Source organism: Scylla paramamosain, chromosome 11 (assembly GCF_035594125.1).
Source record: "Scylla paramamosain isolate STU-SP2022 chromosome 11, ASM3559412v1, whole genome shotgun sequence".
Classification (NCBI taxonomy): Eukaryota; Metazoa; Arthropoda; class Malacostraca; order Decapoda; family Portunidae; genus Scylla; species Scylla paramamosain.
In genome coordinates, this window is record NC_087161.1 from 6,022,501 (window position 1) to 6,044,492 (window position 21,992).

At 44.8% G+C, this 21,992-nt stretch overlaps 1 protein-coding gene across 1 annotated transcript in view; it reads left to right on the plus strand.

The window, feature by feature from the left end:
- Nucleotides 1–11,988, plus strand: part of LOC135104883 (sodium- and chloride-dependent transporter XTRP3A-like) — a 110,940-nt gene extending 98,952 nt beyond the window's left edge. Inside the window, 1 exon segment of the mRNA XM_064012607.1 lies at nucleotides 1,481–11,988. Within this exon segment, the coding sequence (XP_063868677.1) occupies nucleotides 1,481–1,579 (99 nt within the window). The 3' untranslated portion in view covers nucleotides 1,580–11,988.
- The last annotated feature ends 10,004 nt before the right edge of the window (nucleotides 11,989–21,992 follow it).

Here is a 21,992-nt window from a genome sequence, read left to right on the forward strand (position 1 = left end):
GTTTGAGTCCAATGATTAGCAACACCCGGGCCACACAGAGGTACCACTGGTGTAGCTTGCAACACATTTGTGGTTTTTGGGCTCCTGTATGCTTCCTCATCCTAACCAAACCAGATGTATTGGATGTACTAATGCCAGCAGTACTATTACACTGACTTGACTTGACAATGACCCCCCAAAAAGTAGTGTCAGTATTGTAAGGTGTTGGCATTATGTGTGTTGCTGTGTTGCCGGTATTGTAGGGCAAAGTGTTGATAGATTACGAGTACAAGAGTGGTATTAGTGTATTATGACTCAGTTCCTCGAAATATTTTCATGTCCTTCACAGTAATAGCCTTAGAAATTAACAAGTCAGACTGCGAATTTGACTAAGATCTATAAATACATATTGTCATTTCCAGAATACAGAGATACAAAAAACAAAAATGCAGTGCATACCATTGTGTTGTTAGTGAGACACAAGCATTATAACTAATCAAGTGCAGTGCTGTGTCAGAATTACATCACTCAAAGCCCAGCCATTTTACAGTCAGTTTTTCACAGCATATACTTATTACTTACTCCCTTACTCACTACTGTTACTCATCAAGTGCAGTGCTCTGTTAGAATTACATTAGTCAAAGCCCAGTCATTTTACATTCATTCTTTCACAGCATATACATACTCACTCCCTTACTCTAATTTTGATCAGGATAGCTTCACTTCTTGACGCCCTTTGTCTTCCGGTCCTTTGCCCCAGTAAGGTAGTGACAGTACTTCACATTATTCAACCATTCCCAGCCTCTCACAGGGCATTCTTACACTCCCCTTAGTTCATAGTGATGGTACATCACTTACCTTACTTAACTGTTCCCAGCTTTTCACAATGCATTCTCACACTCCCCTTATTTCATAGTGACAGTACATTATTCACATCACTCAACCTTTCCCAGCCTTTCACAGTGCATTCTCACACCCCGCCTTAGTTCATAGTAAGAGGAATGTTTCTCTCACCCAATCAAGCCTCGCATCTCAGTAAGGTTACAGTGACAATGCAGTACGCTCCATCATTATAAATTTTGGCTGTTGCTGCTTCTTTGCTTTGTCCACTGCTGCTGCTGCTGTGGACATGTAGATGGAAGCAGCTGATTGGTTGTGGAGTGTACTGACTCAGCCCAGTGTAGGCCCGAGCAGAGGGTGTAGAGCGAACCTATTTGAGTTGCTTGGTGGGGGTGTATCTGAGATGTTTGTGATTGTTTATTTATATATATAGGGTTTTGTAGTGCTGTTATGATTCTTATTATTATTACTGTTGTTATGCACCATTATTATTGTTTTTCAGTTATTGTTGATGCTTTTTTTTATATGTATGTATGCATTATTATTTTGTACAATATTTACTCTTGTTGATGATACTTTTATACATGTGTTACCCATATATCAGAGTGTGGTGTTGTGTGGTTGTGTCCATGGGTGTACTGATGCCTCCCTCTCCCCACAGCTTGAGGAGTACCATGACTCCCCCGGTGGCGAGGATGAGGACGATGACAATGGCCTCACGGTGCAGGGCGGCAAGTTCAGGATGGAGGTGATTGACTAGACACACCCCTAGCCCCTCCTGGCCCCACACCCTCTTCGGCCACTGCCCCGCCGGCCCCGCCACCACACGCCACCTCCAACGCACTCTAGTGTGGCGGGGCAGGTGTACACGTGTGCATTTGTGTGTGTCTGGCGGTGTACATAATTATACATAGAAACACTGTTAGCCAAACGCTGGCCCTCCCCAGTGCCAAATAACCAGCGAGAGATAGTGCGTAGTATTTCTCGCAATTTCATTGCTGTTTGATGATCATTTTCCTTTGCTCTTTGTTGCTCTGTGTCACGCATGCCATCTGGGTGCCACACACCGCCCCTGGGGACACTAGGGTGCCACACAGCCATCCAGCACCCAACCTCACCACTCGGATGCCTCGGGTGGCACCAGGGGTCCACCTGGGTGACGCCCCAAGCCTCAAAACCTGCCCTGAGCCTCCAGCACCGGCTCTGACCCACATGTCCTGAATGTGTATGTAAATTCTGAAGAAAATAATACTCCATGGAGCACACTGTTGGTGGAGGAGAGGAGGCGCCCCAGACCGCACCAATGGGCACGGGGTGGCCTCACAGGGAGCGGGAAGTGAGGTGGGCTGTGTCTGAGCCTCACCTAAGACAGGCAGGTGTGTGAGGGCATCAGGTGAGAGCATGCAAGCCCCTCTTCCCCCCCACCCTCCTGTGCCGACAAGGTGCTCCCGCTGCGTCAAGATTGTACAGATAATACTAACATCTATTTTTCTTGTGTATGTGTATGCCTGTGTGTGTGAGGGAGTGTGTATGTGTGACAGGGGAGGGATGTGTGTGTGTGTGTGTGTGTGTGTGTGTGTGTGTGTGTGTGTGTGTGTGTGTGTGTGTGTGTGTGTGTGTGTGTGTGTGTGTGTGTGTGTGTGTGTGTGTGTTCCATATATTTTTTCATAGGAAGCCCCTTCATGTGTGTGCATGTGTGTGTGTGTGTGTGTGTACACATCTCACAGCTTTTGTTAAGATCATATAAGCTGCTGCAGGAACAAGGATAGGCCATGACATGATACTACTTTGCTATACTGGCACAGTTAGCCAGAGGAGAGATACATCCAAGTGTAGCTACAGAATGTCCTTATCTGTCAAAGAGTGAGGAGCTATGTCAGTGGTTGATAGAAGGGAAGTTGTAATGGTCTCTGTGTTGTGTGGTTAGTCGGTGGTGACGTTGGTGGCCGCCCTTGCTGAGGTTCGTGGTTATTTTTCTGGATTTTGAAGGAACTGGTTGTGTTCTGTTTCTGGGATAGATTTTGTGAGACTGATGGACCTTATTTCTCTCTCTCTCTCTCTCTCTCTCTCTCTCTCTCTCTCTCTCTCTCTCTCTCTCTCTCTCTCTCTCTCTCTCTCTCTCTCTCTCTCTCTCTCTCTCTCTCTCTCTCTCTCTCTCTCTCTCTCTCTCTCTCTCTCTCTCTCTCTCTCTCTCTCTCTCTCTCTCTCTCTCTCTCTCTCTCTCTCTCTCTCTCTCTCTCTCTCTCAGCAGGGCCATCACAGCTCACCAACATCAGTACACCGTCCCTCCCTCCTGTTGCTCTGCGTCTTGTGATGAAAGTGTACATACTTGTGCAAGTTTTATACATATACAAGCTAAGCAGTACAATCGGGGACAGAAATCAAGTACTATTACCTCCACTGTGCTTTGTGTTCCCCATCAACCTTAACTTGACTTGAATTGAAGGGATATGGAATGTACAGAAGTAGGTGTTAGTAGTGACTTGACTTTTGGCCTCAACTGTACAAATCCAGCTCTTCATGGCTCAGACAGCACAGTGACGCTGCCTCCTAGACCTCGGGCCAGCCTCCTTCTTGCTCTGTACCAAACGTCCCCACGGCACAATGCAGGAATAGCAATAGTAGTGCTGATGGTGGTGTCTTGAAAACATTAGCGCTGTGCATTCATTACCAGCCTCTGTCAGTTGTCATTGTTGTTTGTTATGGTTATTACTATTATTATTTTATTATTATTGTTATTATTAGTCTCTTTTTTTCATGCAGAGGCGTAAATGTTAAGAAAGTTTGCAAATGTTTTGTTTCTTCTCTCATATATGCATCTGCATTGCTTTTCTTTGTATCATTTTCCACGCTTTCATTTTCCTCATTTTCTTTGGGTGTTTAGTTTTCAGAATAATGACAAAACTAATAGTAGTAAACCAGCATTGTGATTTGCCAGCAGCCCCCAGTTCATAGTTGCATACGTACATAGTTTTCTAAAATAACACAGGGCTAAAAAGACTAGTTTAGTAACAGTAGGGGAAGTAACACAAGTAACACCGAAGCATTATATATATAAACATACGTAAACATACAGAATGATGCAGTATTAGGTAGGTTATTTCTCTCCCTCATCCCCCTGATCCCCTCCCCCCACCTGCAGGACCTCCAGTATCGGACAGAAGGAGAGGTAGTAGGTTAGTAAACTCTGTCGCTCTCTGTCAGTTGTAAGAGGTTTTTTTTTTGTTTTTTTTTTTCAACTTTTATAATACTACCACTGCACTAGCAATGCCTGGTCTGGTGTGCATTAGATACTACCACATAAATAGTGTATGACTACTGCATAAGTTGAATGAATAATAGTAATGATAATAACAATACATAGTAGCATAGTGGCGTGCTCAGTCTTATTTTATTTATTTATTTTTATTACTACAGAAGCCATGTTTTTATTTATGGCTCCCGTGTAAGATTTCTCTTTGAGGTATTACAAAGCAGTTTTACAAAGACTTAACTGTCAATGTTTGATATGTTTTAATTCCTTTTTGTATTTTTCTTTACAAGTCAAAGGTTCGTGTCAAAAGCTGAGATCTTCCGGTAAAGCCTTCAGGAATTGAGGCTCAACTGGTGTCATTCTGCCAACTCGAATCAAAGCTAAATTGTATCAAGTCAAATTTCTTTTTTAGTTTGAAAAGTGAGTAATGAGAGATCTTTGTAAAGTAAGGTTCTTTTGTAAGGCAAGGATACGATTGATCTTGGTATTAATCCAGCTGGGGCATAAGAAGAGAAACTAGAATGAATAAGACCAGAATGTAAGTTACTAGAAATATAATCCAATTTGACATAATATTCAGATACCACATATGTAATGACAACACCACTTTCAGTCCGACATCCAACACAGAAGTAACCAACCAATCAGTGGGGAGAATTTATTGGCATCACGTTCTGTTTTCCTTCATCACAGTGGTAACCAATGAGAAGACACCTCACTGACCCGTGTTCTTCCATCACTCCATTTTAAGTGATCCAGTGCGAAAGATAACACTTCACCATCTATAACTAAAAGAGGATGATGGTAGTGGATTCAGACTTGTAAAAATGACGTCTAAATTCTCGTTTACCAGGCACTGAATGAAGTGTAACTGAATTTACTGTAAAGATGTTTTATATTCAACTTAAAAAGAAAAAAACAACAATAAAAAGCGATTCTATATTTTTTCTTATTTGTTCGTGTTGTAATAATATTTTGTACATAGGCGTGTACATAATTATCTCTCTCTCTCTCTCTCTCTCTCTCTCTCTCTCTCTCTCTCTCTCTCTCTCTCTCTCTCTCTCTCTCTCTCTCTCTCTCTCTCTCTCTCTCTCTCTCTCTCTCTCTCTCTCTCTCTGTTGTTATTGTTGTTATCGTCATTCCACAAAACGGCAGCAAATTTAGAAGGCATAAGAAAAAACGTGATGTCTTTTATTAACATGTACTTGCCCTTTCTTTTGTCCAGTTTTCGAAGTTTCTTGGTTCTGATATTTTTTTTCGGATTTCAGATTTGAGGAGCTGTGTACCATGGGTCTCTCTCTCTCTCTCTCTCTCTCTCTCTCTCTCTCTCTCTCTCTCTCTCTCTCTCTCTCTCTCTCTCTCTCTCTCTCTCTCTCTCTCTCTCTCTCTCTCTCTCTCTCTCTCTCTCTCTCTCTCTCTCTCAAGGAAACATGCATTATAAACTTCCACGGAATCTCAAAAAACTGGTAGTAATTCTTTCATATAACATACTAACACCTGTAGAGGGAAAGATCTACTATATAGGAATAATGGGAACATCCTAATTGAACACGTGGGCATAATTAGCTGAGCCTTTAATTAACCTGTATGGACTTTACCTGCAAAGTATTTTAACCATCCTGAAGTTTTTATGGTGAATTTTTGTAACTTTTTCATCTTTTCTATAGCTTCCTATTTACACCTGCCGAGGTATTATTAAGGGTTAATTTGTCGTAGAATGAGATTTTGATGTACGAGTATTTAACTTAGCTACAGGAAACAATAGCATATTTTTGTTTTAATGTACGATAATAGTGCAGTGTACAGCCGCGGATTTTACGGTACAGGTATTCTCAGCAGTCTTTTAATGTCAGTATTCCGCCATTTTTTCTCCTTTTTTTCACTTTTAGGTGTTGCCATGTAGCTTTTCATCAACCACGTACTTACATACATATATACATGGGATTTTTTTTTTGCAGTACGTGTGTAGCCTACATTATACTTGCAAATATAAACATACAAAGAGGAATTTTTGCATAGAACTTTATACTTTTTTTTTTATTAAACTATCGTACATAGGTGTGTAGTATGTACGTAACCATTTAACCATTTCTGTAGAGGCTAGGTAGGCAGTTAGCAGCCATTCATGATCCATAAGACTATACATAACCTCTTAACCACGGTGGAAAGTACTGCAAGAAAATATATATATAAAAGAAAAGGCAGGGAAGTGAAGAATGGGAGAGGAATGAGATGTTAGGTTGGTTTTTAAGTGTAATGATGGAATAATATGGTGACTAAACATATTGTTGTGTGGCATAGGATATCCAGACAGCAAGCTTGAATGTACTGCTGGCAAGGTTAGGAAGGAGGAAGAGAAAATTCACCAGCCGCGGATAAAGTTAACGGGCTCCTTTTCTTTGCCAAATTAATGTTTCTATGAAGCCTTCAGGCGCATCATTATCATATATAAAAAAATAATGAATAAGAAGTAAAATAAAAAATAAAGCATAAATGCACGTGAAGAAAAGAAAAACACTAAAAACTATACAAGCTTAGTCCTCTGAAGAAAGTCCAAAAGAAAATGTGACATGAACTTACACTCAAATTAACTTGATAACCGTCCGTCACTTCTATGTTTGTACAGTTGTCAGTTGTAATGGTGATGTCAGAGGCGTGAGCTGAAGAGAGCATGCCTGCCAGGGGCGTGTGGAGTATTGGTGTTGTGGCGGTGTTGAGGTGAGACAGTGGTGGTGTTCTGGTGTCCCTTTAGGGCTGTTTGCTGATACAAGGGTGTTCCTCAGTTACTTGTATGTTGATGCCATCCGTTACATTACGCCTTGATTCTCTCTCTCTCTCTCTCTCTCTCTCTCTCTCTCTCTCTCTCTGGTGTAAATTATCTTATTCTAGCAGTGAGATCCAGGGTAAATGTGTACATACAGTTAATTCTCCGAGCAAAGCTGTGAATAATTTTTCATTACGACTTTTTTATGTACACTGTAGCGCTGATGTGTTGTCCCATGAAGCGTATCTTTGTGCCATAACTCGCGTCGCCCAGCACAGCGCCACACGGTCCTGTTCCTGTATTCTCGAACGTTCCGGCGTCCTGTCTCGACTAGTGTGAACAGGCTCTAGTGAGAATCATGTTGCGGCGAAGATAACCAGTCAGTCAGTTATTCATTCAGTCAGTCAGTCAGTCGATGCTCATGTTTCGCTTCTCCTTCCCTTTGTCGTGACGCTGGCGAACGTTCGCTTGAGGATCTATGTCTTTAGGTTCATTTTTCCATCCCTTGCAGCCATACAAGTGCTCAATCGTTTGTCTGGTGAGGCGCGTGGCGAGTGATGTGTGATGGCGAGTGTTTTAAGGAGAGTGGGCAAGGCGCAAGTGAGTCGTGTGTCAGGTCGCCGCCACACGCGTGCGGTACATATATATGCATTCACACTAACCACTCATTAAATCCTCCCTCTTGACGCGTGCTTTTCACTCGATTATTTTTTTTACTTTTTTTTTTTTTTCGAAATCCAAATAGTCGATTCATTGTGTCTGTGTACAACCACCAGAGGGCAGCAGGTGAAGACCCACAGTGGCGCGGCGTGTCAGTGTGAATGGCAGGCAAAAGAACCATAAAAAAAAAAATTGTTAAATTCTTGCTCAAAAACAGTAACTTCGTGACCAAATCTTAATCCTGGCAGGGTTCTTTAGGTAGGCGGCACAGGACTTCCCCCCTCGCCAGTGTCTGCCAATTACTATCACCGCGGGAGTAGATTGGCTACGTGGTGCAGAGCTCGACTCACGGCTTCAGTGTCATGGGTTCGATAGCTCGGTAGCACTCTTGTAACCCCACCTGGCTTCGTTGTTACGGCGCTACATCTCAGTCTCCTATCAGTGCGATGTATTAACAGAAAACGTTCGTTCATTCGCGTTCTCTGTGTCGAAATTCCTTACATAATTCGTGTGCCTTGGTCGTGTTGCCTTGCCCAGAGTGGCGGCGGCTGCGGGGCGGCTCCGGGTCGGCTAATGTTAAGCGAAACTATAGAAATTACATATTTTCCCCATTAAAAAGACTCGCTGCAAGGCTGGTTCCTCCTCGGCTCAACCTGTGCTAGTCCGTCGTGTGTGTCCCGTAGCGAGGCATGGTGGCGTGGCGTGTCTGTCTGTCTGTTTGTCTGTGTAAGAATGAGTGAGGGAGTGAATCCGGCACGTCAACCCCCTCGCGTACGTGTAGCTGCTGTACATAACCTAACATAACATAGGCAAGGTTGCTGGTCTCTCCTCCGTCATCTTGTGGTACTGCATAGAAGACTGCGGGGAGAGGGAGGCACTGTTGCGCATCACTGTGAGACGTTATACTGTAAGGCAAGACAGACTATTACTACTACTACTATTATTAGGGTGTTTTTTGATAGATTCTTTTTGAATAATACGTCCTTTTTTATGTAGGATAGTTTTTTTTTTTATGTGAAGGAACGCTTTTGTGGCGTGTATTGATGGTTTTGTGATTCAGTTCAGTCAACGCATACAGTTCAGTCAACGCATATGATTCTGGGTGTTCGTTTATCTACCATCTGTTTGACGTGTTTATTGATGCGGAGGAATGTGAACATCAATCTGCTCGTGTCTGCAGGAGAATGAGACACGATTAGCTTTTTTGTATAACTGGGATGGCCGACATCAGTGTGTGTGTTTGTGTGTGTGTCGAAAAATATCTTTGCACCACACAGGATTACAAGTGTTATCGTGTTACAGGTATGAAACATGTCCACCCATAAAAAAAGAAATATTTCAGGCATTAATTTAGAAACAAGTTCATAAGCTGTAACTAAAACTTTTGGAGACTGTAAGCTGTACTATTTTTTTTTTTTTACAACCATGTGTTAAATTATATAATCTTACGATACTTTTTTTTTCTTCCATGTTGAAATGTAAACTTTTCATATTTTTCGTTTGTGTATTAAATTGTAAAGTTTGTGCATTTTTTTTCCTGTTCATGTATTGCGTTCCTTGGCAGACGCAGCGCCGCCTTGCAAAAACGTGTTCGTGGCGAGTGGCGGCGCTGTGGCTGTGCTGTACATAGCGTGAGTGCAAGAGCCCTGGATCAGGCAGTGTGGCGGCGCCGCGGCCCCCGTCGTGGTGGCGGGGCGGCGCGGCGCAGTCTTGCATGTGATAGTACTTAATCGAGTATTGAATTTTAACTTTTCTAAGACGTGAAGCGTGACAGGGAGGAAAGCCCATGACACTGTAGGGGGCTGGATGTGAGACGCGGCACACAGGCAGGCAGGCAGACGCATCTGAGGAGGAAATGAGGTTAAAAAAGCTGTAATTTCTTTTATGATCTAAACTAATCTTCACATAAATAAAGATCTGTAGATGAAGATGGAACTACATATTATACTACTACTATTACTAGTGATCTTGTTTACTTGAATCGCCCCTCCTCCTCCTCCTCCTCCTCCTCCAAAACAAGCTATGTATAAGTTACCCCAAGGCTCATGACGCAGCCAGTCAATAACTCCTTCACATCGTGGGGAAACTGTAGGGGAGAATGAGATCAACTCGCCGCCTCCCGCCTGGTGTGCGCCGCGCCTCGCTGGCTGTCTCGGAGCAGTGGCGGGGGTTCGACACTATTGAGAGTAGGAGTATTTTTGTAGAGAGAAACGAACGTGTGGTGGGAGCGTGACCTGTGCTGCTGACGTGGCTGCTTCGTGTGTGTGTGTGTGTGTGTGTGCGTGTGGAGGGAAGATGTTACAGTTATGTTCTCATAAGTAAAGGGACTAGTTTTTCATCTTCACTAGAAAAGAAAAAAAAAGTTTATTTCCTCATTCCCTACCCTTTCTTGTTCATTCCCTCTCTCCCTCCTCTCTTCCTTCCCGTTCATCTCCCTTCCAAATTCCCATTCCTTGTTCCTTTCTCCCTTTTCCCTTTCCTTCTCTGCTTACTCCATTCCCTTCCCTCTCCCTTCTCTTTTCCTTCCCCTTCATTTCCCTTCCATATTCCCATTCTTTTGTCACAGCCTCCCTTTTCCCTTTCTTTCCTTTACCCCTACCATCTTCCAACCTCTCTCTTCTCCTCTCATCTCCCTTACCTTTCACCTTCCTCCAGTCTCTCATCTTGTCACTCGCCCCTATACCACCACCACCACCACCACCACCACTACGAGGGGCAGCACCGTCTCGCAGGTCGCCGTGTGTGTGATGGGGAAGAGAATCATGTATTATACTAAATCATTCGTTTCCATGTGATACAGTAAACCATATTCTTGTTCTTCTTCTTCCATACATATGTACTTCATCTGATTCTCTCTCTCTCTCTCTCTCTCTCTCTCTCTCTCTCTCTCTCTCTCTCTCTCTCTCTCTCTCTCTCTCTCTCTCTCTCTCTCTCTCTCTCTCTCTCTCTCTCTCTCCTGAGCAGTGCAATACAATAGGTAACTCGTGACTAAAGAAATTACATATATACAGTTTTTAAAAAGTAGTAATTATTTTTTCCTTGTTTAAAGTTGATGTATCTGTTTGTTTAGTTGTCTAATGTCATGGTGAGTTAATTTTGTTTCCCTCCCGCTTTAGTTTGTTTATGTACGAGTATATCCAGCGTTCTTCTTTTTATTTTATCTATTGATTTGTTCTGTAACTGTTAGGAAAAGTAATTGTTGTTACAGTTTGAAATTATTGTTTGTTTATTTATATTTTATGTCACAATAGTCAAGTTCCTAACGACAAAAAGAAAACGAAAGAGAAAAAACTTTTATTATATTCAGAAAAGTTCTATTTACTCACTGATATCGCTTGGGATTTTCTTTTTATTAAACTAAACATTCAGAAAAAAAATACGCTCGTTTTCCTCTGAGATATTTTTCTCGCATAGAATTGTCCTTTTCTTTAATATTGTACTTCGCAGGGTTGATGGTGGAGCGATTGATCATGATAGGTATGAAAAAAAAAATTGTTCTCTTCTTCCTCTTCCTCTTCTTCCATCACACACTGTCACAGTCTGCCTCGGTGATATACTTGATTTATACACTTGTAAATTAATGATAATGATAATAATAATAATAATAATAATAATAGGAATAATAATAATGATAATATTAATAATAATAGTAAGTTGCTTTATGAGTTCGTAGTAGTTTGTAAAGAAGAAAAAATATATATATATAAAAAAAAAAGCGACGGAGAAAGCAAGGTGAAGAAGAACAAGACTTATTATTATAATGAGTGGAACGATGTTGTTGTTGTTGTTGCATTGTGTTCATGATGTGCGGTAATACAAACTTCCTTTATTGTATCTTCATGCGACATTTTTGTATCTGATTTCCGCTCACTTCCACCCCCTTTCCTTCTTGACTTTCTCTTCCTTTACCCACTTCCTTTCCTTCCTTGCTATCTTACTTGCCTTTTCCTTCATTCTCCTTCTTTCCTTCCTTTCCTCCTTACTTCTCTTTTCCTCTACCCCCTCTCCCCCACCCATCTTTCCTTCCTTGTTGAATCTTCTTGTGCCTGTTTTAATATTTAATTTTCGCTTGCTTCCTTCTTTCCTTTCTTCCTTTCCTCGTGTTCTCTTCTCTTCTCTTCCTCCTTGTCTCCTTTTTGGTGATGGACGGCTTCCACCTTTTGTTTTATTTGTTTATTTATTTTATGTACGATAGTCAGAGAATAATATAAAAAATCACTGCGTATTCATATCATAACAAATACTTGACATAATAACCAGTATTGATTTCTCGCTATTAAAAAATGTAAAGTATCTGTTTATGTATTTTTTTTATATGCATTTTATTTTTGTCTTTATCAGGAATTATGAAAAGGATGTGTATTGTTATTATGGGTATGTCTACATCTTTTTTCCAATACCTATCTTCTCTCTCTCTCTCTCTCTCTCTCTCTCTCTCTCTCTCTCTCTCTCTCTCTCTCTCTCTCTCTCTCTCTCTCTCTCTCTCTCTCTCTCCTCCATCATTATCACTTGTTTTCATGACTATGCATATATTTTGTGAATTTTTACTTTCATAGTTTTTCTTTTCTTTTTTTTTTTCTCTCTTCTATTTACGGTGCATTTCGATTTTTCTTATGGTAGCATTTTTCAAGACTGTTTTTAGCATGTGTGATTCAAAATTCTATGCTTTTTTTTTTTTTCAAGGATAGACGAAGGTAATATTTTTAAAGCCTCGCCGCCTTCCCCACCAGTCATAATGAATATCAGTATTTTAGCGGCGACCGACGAAATGTAATGTTTTGCTCAAGATTACGTATTACCTTTTTTGTATCGTAATGCAAAAATGTCAACAGTGCAGTTTAGCGTAATGAATAGCGTTGCATAATGTACAGTTACGTAGTGACAGGCGAGACAGACGTACAGACAAACAGACAGACAGGTGGACGCTGGCAGCCACGTGGGGGACAGAAACCTTTATACACTTTTTTTTCTATTATTCATCATTCATTATTATTTTTTCCTCTCATTCATTAAACAAGTAGCAATCAATCATCCTGGGTGTCTTGTGTATTATTATTAATATTGCAATTTTTCCTCACTACATAAAAAAAAATATAGAAAAGTTGAAAAAATTAATGAGTCGAGTTGTTTCATTTTTATTATAGTGATCCCTTGGTTGTGGTGGTGGTGGTGGTGGTGACCAGAAGAAGGATGAGAAATAAAATGGTATAATAATGATGACGCATGTTAGAACATGTAGTCGTAGTAGTTAGTAGTAGTAGTAGTAGTAATAGTAGTAGTAGTAATAGTAGTAGTAGTAACAAGCACTAGTTGTAGTTGTTGCTATTATAATAGTATAATAACATAAGTAGTGGTAGTCAGCTATCAGTAGTATAAAGTAATAATAGTTTACCTCAGAGAAACGGCCGAAGCTTGCCCCTTCTGCGGGCGTGAGAGTAAGGGCGTAGCTACGTAGTGGCTGGTGATTGATTTATAGTTATGGTCAATTTGATGTTTCTCCAATTAAAACCCCTCGTTGTTCACGGTCTGAGAGCCAGTCCTTTACCACACACATGAACGTTCTCCTGTTCCACGAGATCGCAATGTTGAGATCAGCCTTTTGTGAAGTAAATTACATCATACGATACCCAGACATTCCATTTCGCGTATACATCATTAAGGAAATCTAATCACTTAGGCATGATCTGTTCCAATAAAAACCGTGCTGGTTATCTGTTATTACAACAACAATTTTTACTCTATTAAAAAAATAAATAGAAGAAAAATTAAAACGCTGAACAGGACAAACACCCTAAGACTGAATGAAAGAAACAGATTTCATAATGAAGCAACGACGTGTGACGAGTGCGGGGTAGGATATGAAGTTCTGAGATATTTTCTGTTGCTCGCTCAGAATACCAGGAGGAATCAAGGAAAAGTGTAAGATTGCAACAGCCATATAGAGAAGACATTATAGGGACATAATTGTTCGAAAATAAATATTGTATAGTAAGAAAATAACAAAATAAACTTTGGAAAATATAAGAAAAGAAGAGGAAAGAGAAAGAAGGAAACAAAATACCCAGACAGTGAGGAGGGACGCATCAGAGAGTGCCGCAACCAGCAACTCAACTCAACTGTCGGGACCTGGCCGTGGCCTGCAGACAGGGTACGAGGCACCGCCAGGGCATGCGGCAGAGGGACGCAGGCAGCGAGGGTTAGGCAGCCTGCTCCACAAAGGCAGTGAGTGTCCTGTGGCACTGTACCTCACCGCCGCGCCACCAGGTGGAAGGCCTCCTGAAGCTGGCACTGAAGCAGCTCCCCCAGCAGCGCTGTGATGGCCAGCGCCACCTCGTGGAGGGAGGGGCGGCAGCTCGGGTCCTCGCGGGTGCAGCATTGCCCCGGCCGCCACAGAGGCACCGCCAGCCAGGGCTGGACGCAGTCCCCCGCGAGGCCCTGCAGCAGGAAGCCCAGGCTGAACACGCCCCCCGAGGGGAACACGGGCCGCCGCGCCCTCACCTCTGGCGCCATCCAGGGGCACTCATTGCCGAACCCTTCCCTTGGGGGGAAACCCTCGCCCATCTTCAGGGTGAAGTCCCCGGCGACACGCCCCGTGCGGCACGCCCACCCCAGGTCGATGACGTGCAGCACGGGGCGGTGCACTCCGCCCGAGACTGTGATGTTGTCAGTCTTGAGGTCGTTGTGCACCACGCCCCTGGCGTGCACCTCCCCCAGGCGGCGGCACAGCAGGCCCAGGGAGCGCAGCACACCCTGCACGGAGCACTGCCGCAGGAATTTGTCGAAGGGCTCGCCGACAAACTCCTGGATGATGATGGTTGGGGGGTCGAAGCCCAGAGCCAGGGGGCGCGGCACCCCCCCCGGTCCCGCGCAGCTTCAGCATGAGCCGCGCCTCCCGCATCATCGGCAGCAGTACGTCCTCGTGCACGAACTTCTTCCTGACGGCGTGCACGCCCCCGTACAGCAGACGCCGCACGCAGCCGTTGCCGCCGCGCCCCAGGAAGGAGCCGGCGTCCATGGCGCGCATCTCCTCCTCCCTCAGGAAGGGGATGCGGCGGCCTAGGAAGTCGATCTCGCCTTCTTGGGCCTCCTTCTCCTGCCGCAGTGCCTCGTGCACATCCTGCAGGCTGTGGGCAGGACCCCTGCCAGGCACACCACGGTCTGCAGGACAGCCTACATCAAGGCCGCCGCCTTGTCCTCCAGGGACGCGAGCCACGCCAGCAGCAGCAGCAGCGCCGCCCACGCCCACAGCACCACGGGGGAGGGCCCCTTGACGCTGGGGCGACACTTCCCCGTGGACCTTCCCTTGGTCTTCAGTGGTGCCACGCCTCTCTGGAGGAAGCCGGACGTCACCTGTGCCTCAGTGGCAGGGGCGGCAGGAGTGGCATTGTCGAATCCTGCCATGGGTGCTTCGCTTCCTGCTCGCCGAGGCACTTCCCCGAGGTGAGGCCTCGTGGTGCCCCCAACAGGAGCCGTGCCCGCGCCGGCAAGAGCATAGCTGCCCGCACCTGGCGGGAGAGGCTCGTGCAGGGCAGCGCCCCTTCCTGAGCCTTGTTCACCGCGACAGGCTGGGGTCTCATGCAGGGCAGCGCCCTGTCCCGAGCATTGCTCACTGCGCCAGTCGGGGGACTCGTGCAGGGCAGCACCCCGCCCCAAGCCTTGCTCACCGAGCCAGGCGGAGAGCTCCTGCAGAGCAGCACCCCGCCCCGAGCTTTGCTCTCCGCGCCAGGCGGGGTGCTTGTGCAGAGCAACGCCCCGCCCAGCGCGTGCAGTGCCGGGTCTGACTCCTGCACGCCCCAGGCCGCGCTGAGCTGTGCGCGGCGCACCCTGAGCTGGAGCGAGGTCGCAACCGCCGCGCAGCGCTCGAAGGACATCCACTCAGTTCTAGGCATGACCACCGACTGACGGGATTTGTTTTTGTTTTAAGAGAAAGGGTGGGTGAAGTAGAGAAGAGGAGATAGAAAGAGGTAAAGATGGGGTGAAAAGAATGGGGTGAAGGATAGTAAGAGAAGAAAGTGTGTGGGCTTTACCACACTGGTAATTTTTGTTGTCTTGTCTCAGTCTCAGTCTCGTCTAGTCTCAGTCTCCATCTTCTAGTCTCAGTCTCCGTCTCGTCTGTCTGACTGACGGGACCCAAGCAAGGCAAAGCAAAGTAAAAGAGAATAGATGGGCAAGGGGAAGTGGGGATAGCGGGAAGAATAGCGGGGTGATAAGAACGGAATTGTAGCAGGAGGAAAAGTCACTGGGACCTGACCCAGGCGCAATTTGAATTTTTGGTTACGTTATCAGGGAAGACGTACTAATGGAGACGGGATATGCTCAAGATATATGGGCAAGGAAGACAAGGTTCTTGTCAGAGGAAGCAGGGAGAGACCGCCACCAATCGAGCTAGCCAAGCACAGCACAGCCCCAGCCACGGACGCCGCCCACGCACCCAAGCCCCGGGGGCCGAACCCTGCACGAGCTCGGGGCCAGACTAGCCAGGACCAGCACCATCAGGATACAATAGAAAAAATGAGTGAAGGACAGTCAGAGTAGAAAGTGTTTTTTTTGTGCTTTTTACTGGTTTCCAAAGAAGGACAGAGGAAGAAGTACATCCGTATAGCGGAGGGACCTACAGTTTTACGTGGGGATCCGAACCACGGATAATAGTAGAGTGGGTTGGTGATGACAGGGATATGAGATTTTATTGTGTGATGTGGATGGGATGGGTGAGAAGAGCGGTGTCGATCCTTTCAGTCCTTTTTAGGGGAAGCCTCGGTCTGGTTCGTCCTGCAAAGGCCAACCTGCTAAAGAAAAATAAAAGTAAAAATTGTCGATTTAATGAAGTGTGATGTCATATGCACGGTGGAGGGAAAAAAAGGTGAGGATGGTTTGTGATGGTGATTGACGTGACGGCAGGATGTGTATTGACAGAGGCTCGAGAGAGTCCCAACCGCAACGGAAGTCAGACCTACCGCCATCTGTTTGCACGCGGTAAGTCGCCGGTGGTGGGAGGTGAATGGGGATTCCTGCATGGATGCTTCCAGGGCCCCGCCCCACCATCTCTTGACTACCTTCCTGCCCAGCACTTGCTGCACCCAACTACCTCTGTGGGTTGAAGTGGCTTCCACTGGATGGTGTGGTTACCGTCCCCGTCATCAGAATTGGCCGTTCCATAACTGCCAAGGGGGATACCACTACTGGAACGTCATGCCGACTGCCGGGCCCCCATTGCCGTGACGTCAGTGGGAGGAGTGCGGTTCGTGCTGTCCCCGTCTCTCTGGAAGTGGTCCGGTGCCCCCTTAAAACCTAGGCTGCGAGACGGAAAAATAATGCATAAAAACAAAAATATGAATACAAAGCTATAATACAAAAAATATGAAAAAAACACTGGGTGTTGGCACACGGGCCCGCCCACGTGAACGAGAGTGCGACAATGATGCCACTCAGACACCATGAGTGGTAGAAGGGTAGGGAGAGAGAGAGACAGTGAAAGAGAGAGAAGGGAGGAGTCTATTATTTAAAAATGGGGTCAGGAGGCATAGTGGGAGGGTCAAGGAGGTTGGTGCGGGGCAGGTGACAGAAAGTTTGGGGGGAGGTTGGTTATGAAGTTGTATGTGATCGTGTGCCTGTCAGAGAAGAAGCTTAGTTGTTTCTCCGTTCTGTTGTGGAGTGTTATGTTAAGGGGAGGGATGATGGACTCCTCGTGAATAGAGAGAGAGAGGTCCGGAAGTTGAGCCATTTCGTCCCAAGAGCGAAACGAATTGCTAGATTTTGAACCCTCTGAAGTTTTGAGAGGTCAGAGGGAGCAGAAAGAGAGAGGGCAAGAGGGCAGTAGGTTAGAAGAGGGAGAATGAAAGCTTTGTAGAAGTGGAGTTTTGTTTTTGTGTCGCTGTCGCGAAATCTTTCCAGGTTCCTCAGGGCCTTGGCGGCTATGGCTGCTCTTTGCTTTATGTGGGTCTTGAATTTGAGGTGATTATCAATGGTGAGGCCAAGCACTTTGCTGTTGCTACTGATGGGAACTGGGGTGGGGTTTGGAACAATTTTGTTCAGTGAAATTTGGCGGGGCTGACTTTTTTTTAGTGTTGAAATAAATGACTTTAGATTTTTCGGGGTGGGAAAGAATTCGCCATTTCATCTCCCATAGGCTAGTCACCGTTAGTTCCCGTTGAATTTTTTTCTGTGAGGAGATCTAACGACCTGGCATGGGCCAGTTGCGTTACATCGTCCGCGTATTGAATAATTAACGAGTCATTGTGGCCTGGGGGGGGCAGGTCAGCTGTATACATGTTGAAAAGGGTGGGGGAGAGTACAGAGCCTTGTTGGACTCCAACCTGAGGGGTAAAAAATGTTGAAAAGGTGCCCTGGTGACGGATTCTTGTCTGTCTCTCTTCCAGAAAACTACATAAGATACGTTGCGTTAAAAGAGGAAGGTTGAAGTTGTTACAAATTTTGTGTTTTAATCCAGTGTGCCAAACAGTGTCAAAGGCTTTTTTGACATGTTTAGTAACGAGAGCTGTTTTGTAGTAGGGCTTATTGAAATTTAGGTATGCTACTATGCTATTAAGGGCGTCCTCGATTGAGGCGTTCCTACGGAAGCCGAATTGCTGTGGCGCCAGCAACGCTCTCAATCTCAAATTGATTAGACGTTCAGAAGTTTTTCCAAGGATCTCTAGGAGGCTTATGGGCCGATAGTTTTCTGGTAAGTGAGAGTTTTTACCGGGCTTGGCAATGAGGGAGATGTTGGAAATTTTGAATGCCTTTGGGAAGTATCCAGAGGCAAGGCAGGCGTTGAAAATTTTTGTCAGGCTGGATATAATTTCTGGAGGGAGGCTCCGCACCATTGGCCAGGTGATTCCTGAGGGGCCGCGGGCTCGCCGCGGAGTATGCCTGAGCAACCAGGAGACATCCTCCTCCTCAATGGGTGTGATGAGAGGGTGTTGGGGATCGAGGCGTGTTAATTGTACAGTGTTATGTGGTAGCGTGTTTGCTAGGTGTTGGCGTACAAGATCAGTGATGTGGTTTATGTGGGCAATACTTGGCTCATGGAGAGGAAAAGGGTGTGGCTGAAAGATATTGCGCCAGTGTGTTTGGAAAGTGTTGGTGCCCCGGGGAGGGGTTTATATACCCCAACCCGTAGCCCCATTTGGTCACGTGACCGCAGCCCTGGGGTGGTCACGTGATCCCATCCCCAGGGTGGTCACGTGACCACAGCCCCGAGGTGGTCACGTGACTCCATCTCCAGCAGGCTGCCCCTGGTGCTCACGTGACTACACCAGTCCGAAGCCTTTACGCCCTTCTTCCCTTCCTTTATGCCACACCCTCCCTCCCCAACACACACCCCTCACCCATACCCCCCCACCCTTCACGCCAAGAACAAGAAAAGAACAAGGAATGGAGGAGAAGGAGGGGGGAGGAGGAGTAGGGCCTTAATGGATTTACTGTATCTTTTTATTTGTTTGTTTGTTTAAATCTTACTTGTATGGTCAGCATCACTAGTGTGAACAGTTAGCATTAACATCAGTATCAGTCGTGTTTAAATACAAAGGAAGGAGAGAGTGAGACACTGGAGGCAGTGATCCTCATCAGCCCCACCTGAAACCTTTGAGTTGTGTGGCCAGGTGTGGCCAGGAACACGTTCTGATCACACACACACACACACACACACACACACACACACACACGCACACACACACACACACACACACACACACACACACACACACACACACACACACACACACACACACACACACACACACACACACACACACACACATACACACACTCACACACACACACACACACACATTCTTTCTAATCTCACAGTGTCACATCTCGTGATTGCCATGTGATTGATTTCCTTGCAATAATCCTTCAGTATTTACTTTAACAGATCCATTCAGTATTTCAAAACCTCAGCTCATCCTTCGTTTGGTGGGAGAGAACAAGTGTGGCCGCTTCAGTCTCTTGGTGGCCTGAGTGAGTGTCGCAGTGTCTTGATTGCTGCTGGCGATTTGTGATCAGTATTTCGTGAAGTGAAGCCTGACATCATATTTGCCTTTTTGCCAGCCGCTGTACACTGACCGCTCATTTGTAGATTTGCTTATGTTAATCTGTGGCAGGTCTTGTTCTTGCTTGACATTATCGAGCTCTTGACTGCTCCTGGTACTAAAGATTTGATTATCATCACCAATATGCATAACTGTGCATTTCTGTACGTTGCAGGACATCTGCCATTTCATTAGTCTATTAAGGTACTCCTGAATCTTACTACAGTCTTCATCGCACGATGCCTTGCCACGTCACGTTGTGTCATCTGCGAATGTCGCTACTTTTGACGTAGGATCACTTTCTAAATCATTGATATGCATTATGAAGGGTGTTGGCCCCAACACTGACGCTTATAGCAGTAAATTTTCTGAAGAGGGGATTAGGAAATTAGATAAATTCACAGATGAGGATAACAGATGGAAGTAGATGTGTAGGTTTTTATGCATGAAAGATGAGTCTGCAAGGCCTAATGCGGACGCGTGATAGGCTTAATTCATCCACTACAGACGAGGAGGTGAAAGGTGAGGTCACGGAAGCTACAGCGAGACTCGTAAGTCAAAGCTTCGTTCACTCCATCCGGCAGGGAAAATAGTGAATGATAATAGAGTGAGGAAGAACAGTCAATTATAATGAGCTTGTAGGTGTAACGTAGCGCTTATGTGGCTAATAGACAGTCGTTCACTTTCAAATAGTCCTACATGAATGGAACTCATTAATCGGCTCGTTTGTGGAGAGTCATTAGGGAGCTTAAAAAAAGATCAGATAAATTTATAGATGAGATAATAGATGGAAACAGATAAGTAGGTTTTTATACACTTGTAGGCTTGGTATCTTCTTACAGTTTCCCTTATTTTTTTTATGCTACAATCATGAGAGCGAATCCTTGCTCAAGCTATAGAAGCCTCACGTCTCCCCTTCCCTCCCCTCCTCGCAACACACACGCTCTCCGGGTGGACGCTCGGCATTGGTTTTTCCATGTCTTGTGTGATCAAGCTGATCCAGATAACAGTATTTCCGTATGCAAATTTATATCGATGTGCAGTTCCCCGTGACCAACGACGATAAAAAGAAAAAAGCTAACACTACTCAGGAATCACATATGAGCACTAATGATACAAACTTTGGAATAAAAGGCACAAGGAAAACAATGATTTTAAATACCACAACAAGCCTGTCCGTACATCTACTATGCTTATTATCCGTATATTTGTCACCACTTACGGAAAACCACATATTATTATTCATACAAATATATTTTACGCTAGAGTTGTGAAGTGTTTCGAGACGAGTTCATGGTGAATCTGAAGCTGACACGTATTCAGAAGCACTCCGCTCTCTCACCACGACTTTTCAAAGGCGTCAGAGGTGATTAACCGGGTTATCAAGTGTTCATCCTGTTAATATGTAGAAATCCTGTTAATCTGTCACTAGAACCATATAAAAAAAAAAAAACTCTTAAAACCCGTGTAACTTGAACTAGGGCCTTTTGAATGAACTGGCGACGCGGAGCGGAAGTGTCTCAGAATAGTCGCTCTTGGAGTGACGCGTGCGCAGGAGCCGGCTCAGTCAGTGGGGTTCCTAACTTCAGCAGTGGCGTCACTGGCATGTCGGCAAGTGGAGGAGAAGAGGAGGCGGCGCCCTTGGAGGAGTGAGGGATGTATGGGAAGGACACCGTAGTACTTCTTTACAGCGTTCTGAGCACTTCCATACCAGTGGGAGGAGCGGTGATATACAACAGGTAGGTTATAAACTAATGTGAGGCACTGTGATATAAACAAGGTTAGACAATTACTAACTCTGATTATTAATAACAATCAGTTTAGAAGCAAAACTGTGAAAAGTAAGGCCGAGTGGTGCGAGAGGATTGGGGAAACGACGGACGTAATTACTAATACGATAGCCTGTAATAAACAAAATACTAGCCTGTAATTAAGCAATAGTAATGAACGTAATTTAATCTGCAATTAACGAAATGACGTTCATAACTAAAGCAATATTATATGGTAATTACTTACCCCAAAACTCTGAAACAGATTAGTGTTAAAGAATTTAGGTTCTCATTAGGAATATTTTCAAATACTGGACATGGCTGCTAAGTCCTAATTTCAATAGTGTCTGTGAAAACCACTAACCCTAAACACCGTGAAAGTTATTTTTAAAAGGTTTAGAGTTGTCATTATTACTATACAGTGGAAATGGCTATAGTGAAGCACCGGAGATAGCTAGTTGTTCTCAGTCGATACTCTCTACGAATGAACACATCCCTCCACCCGCCCCCCCAAAAAAAAAGACAGATTGGCATGGGGTTGGTATTATTAAACTCTTCGGGTTCCCATTTGGAATATTTTCAAACACTAGAGAAATAATGACTTAAGTTCTCGTGTTTAAATTTACCGTTGACAACTTCGAATCCTTATTAAACCACTCGTAATCTTAAGACCTATGGAAAACCCCCAAACAACT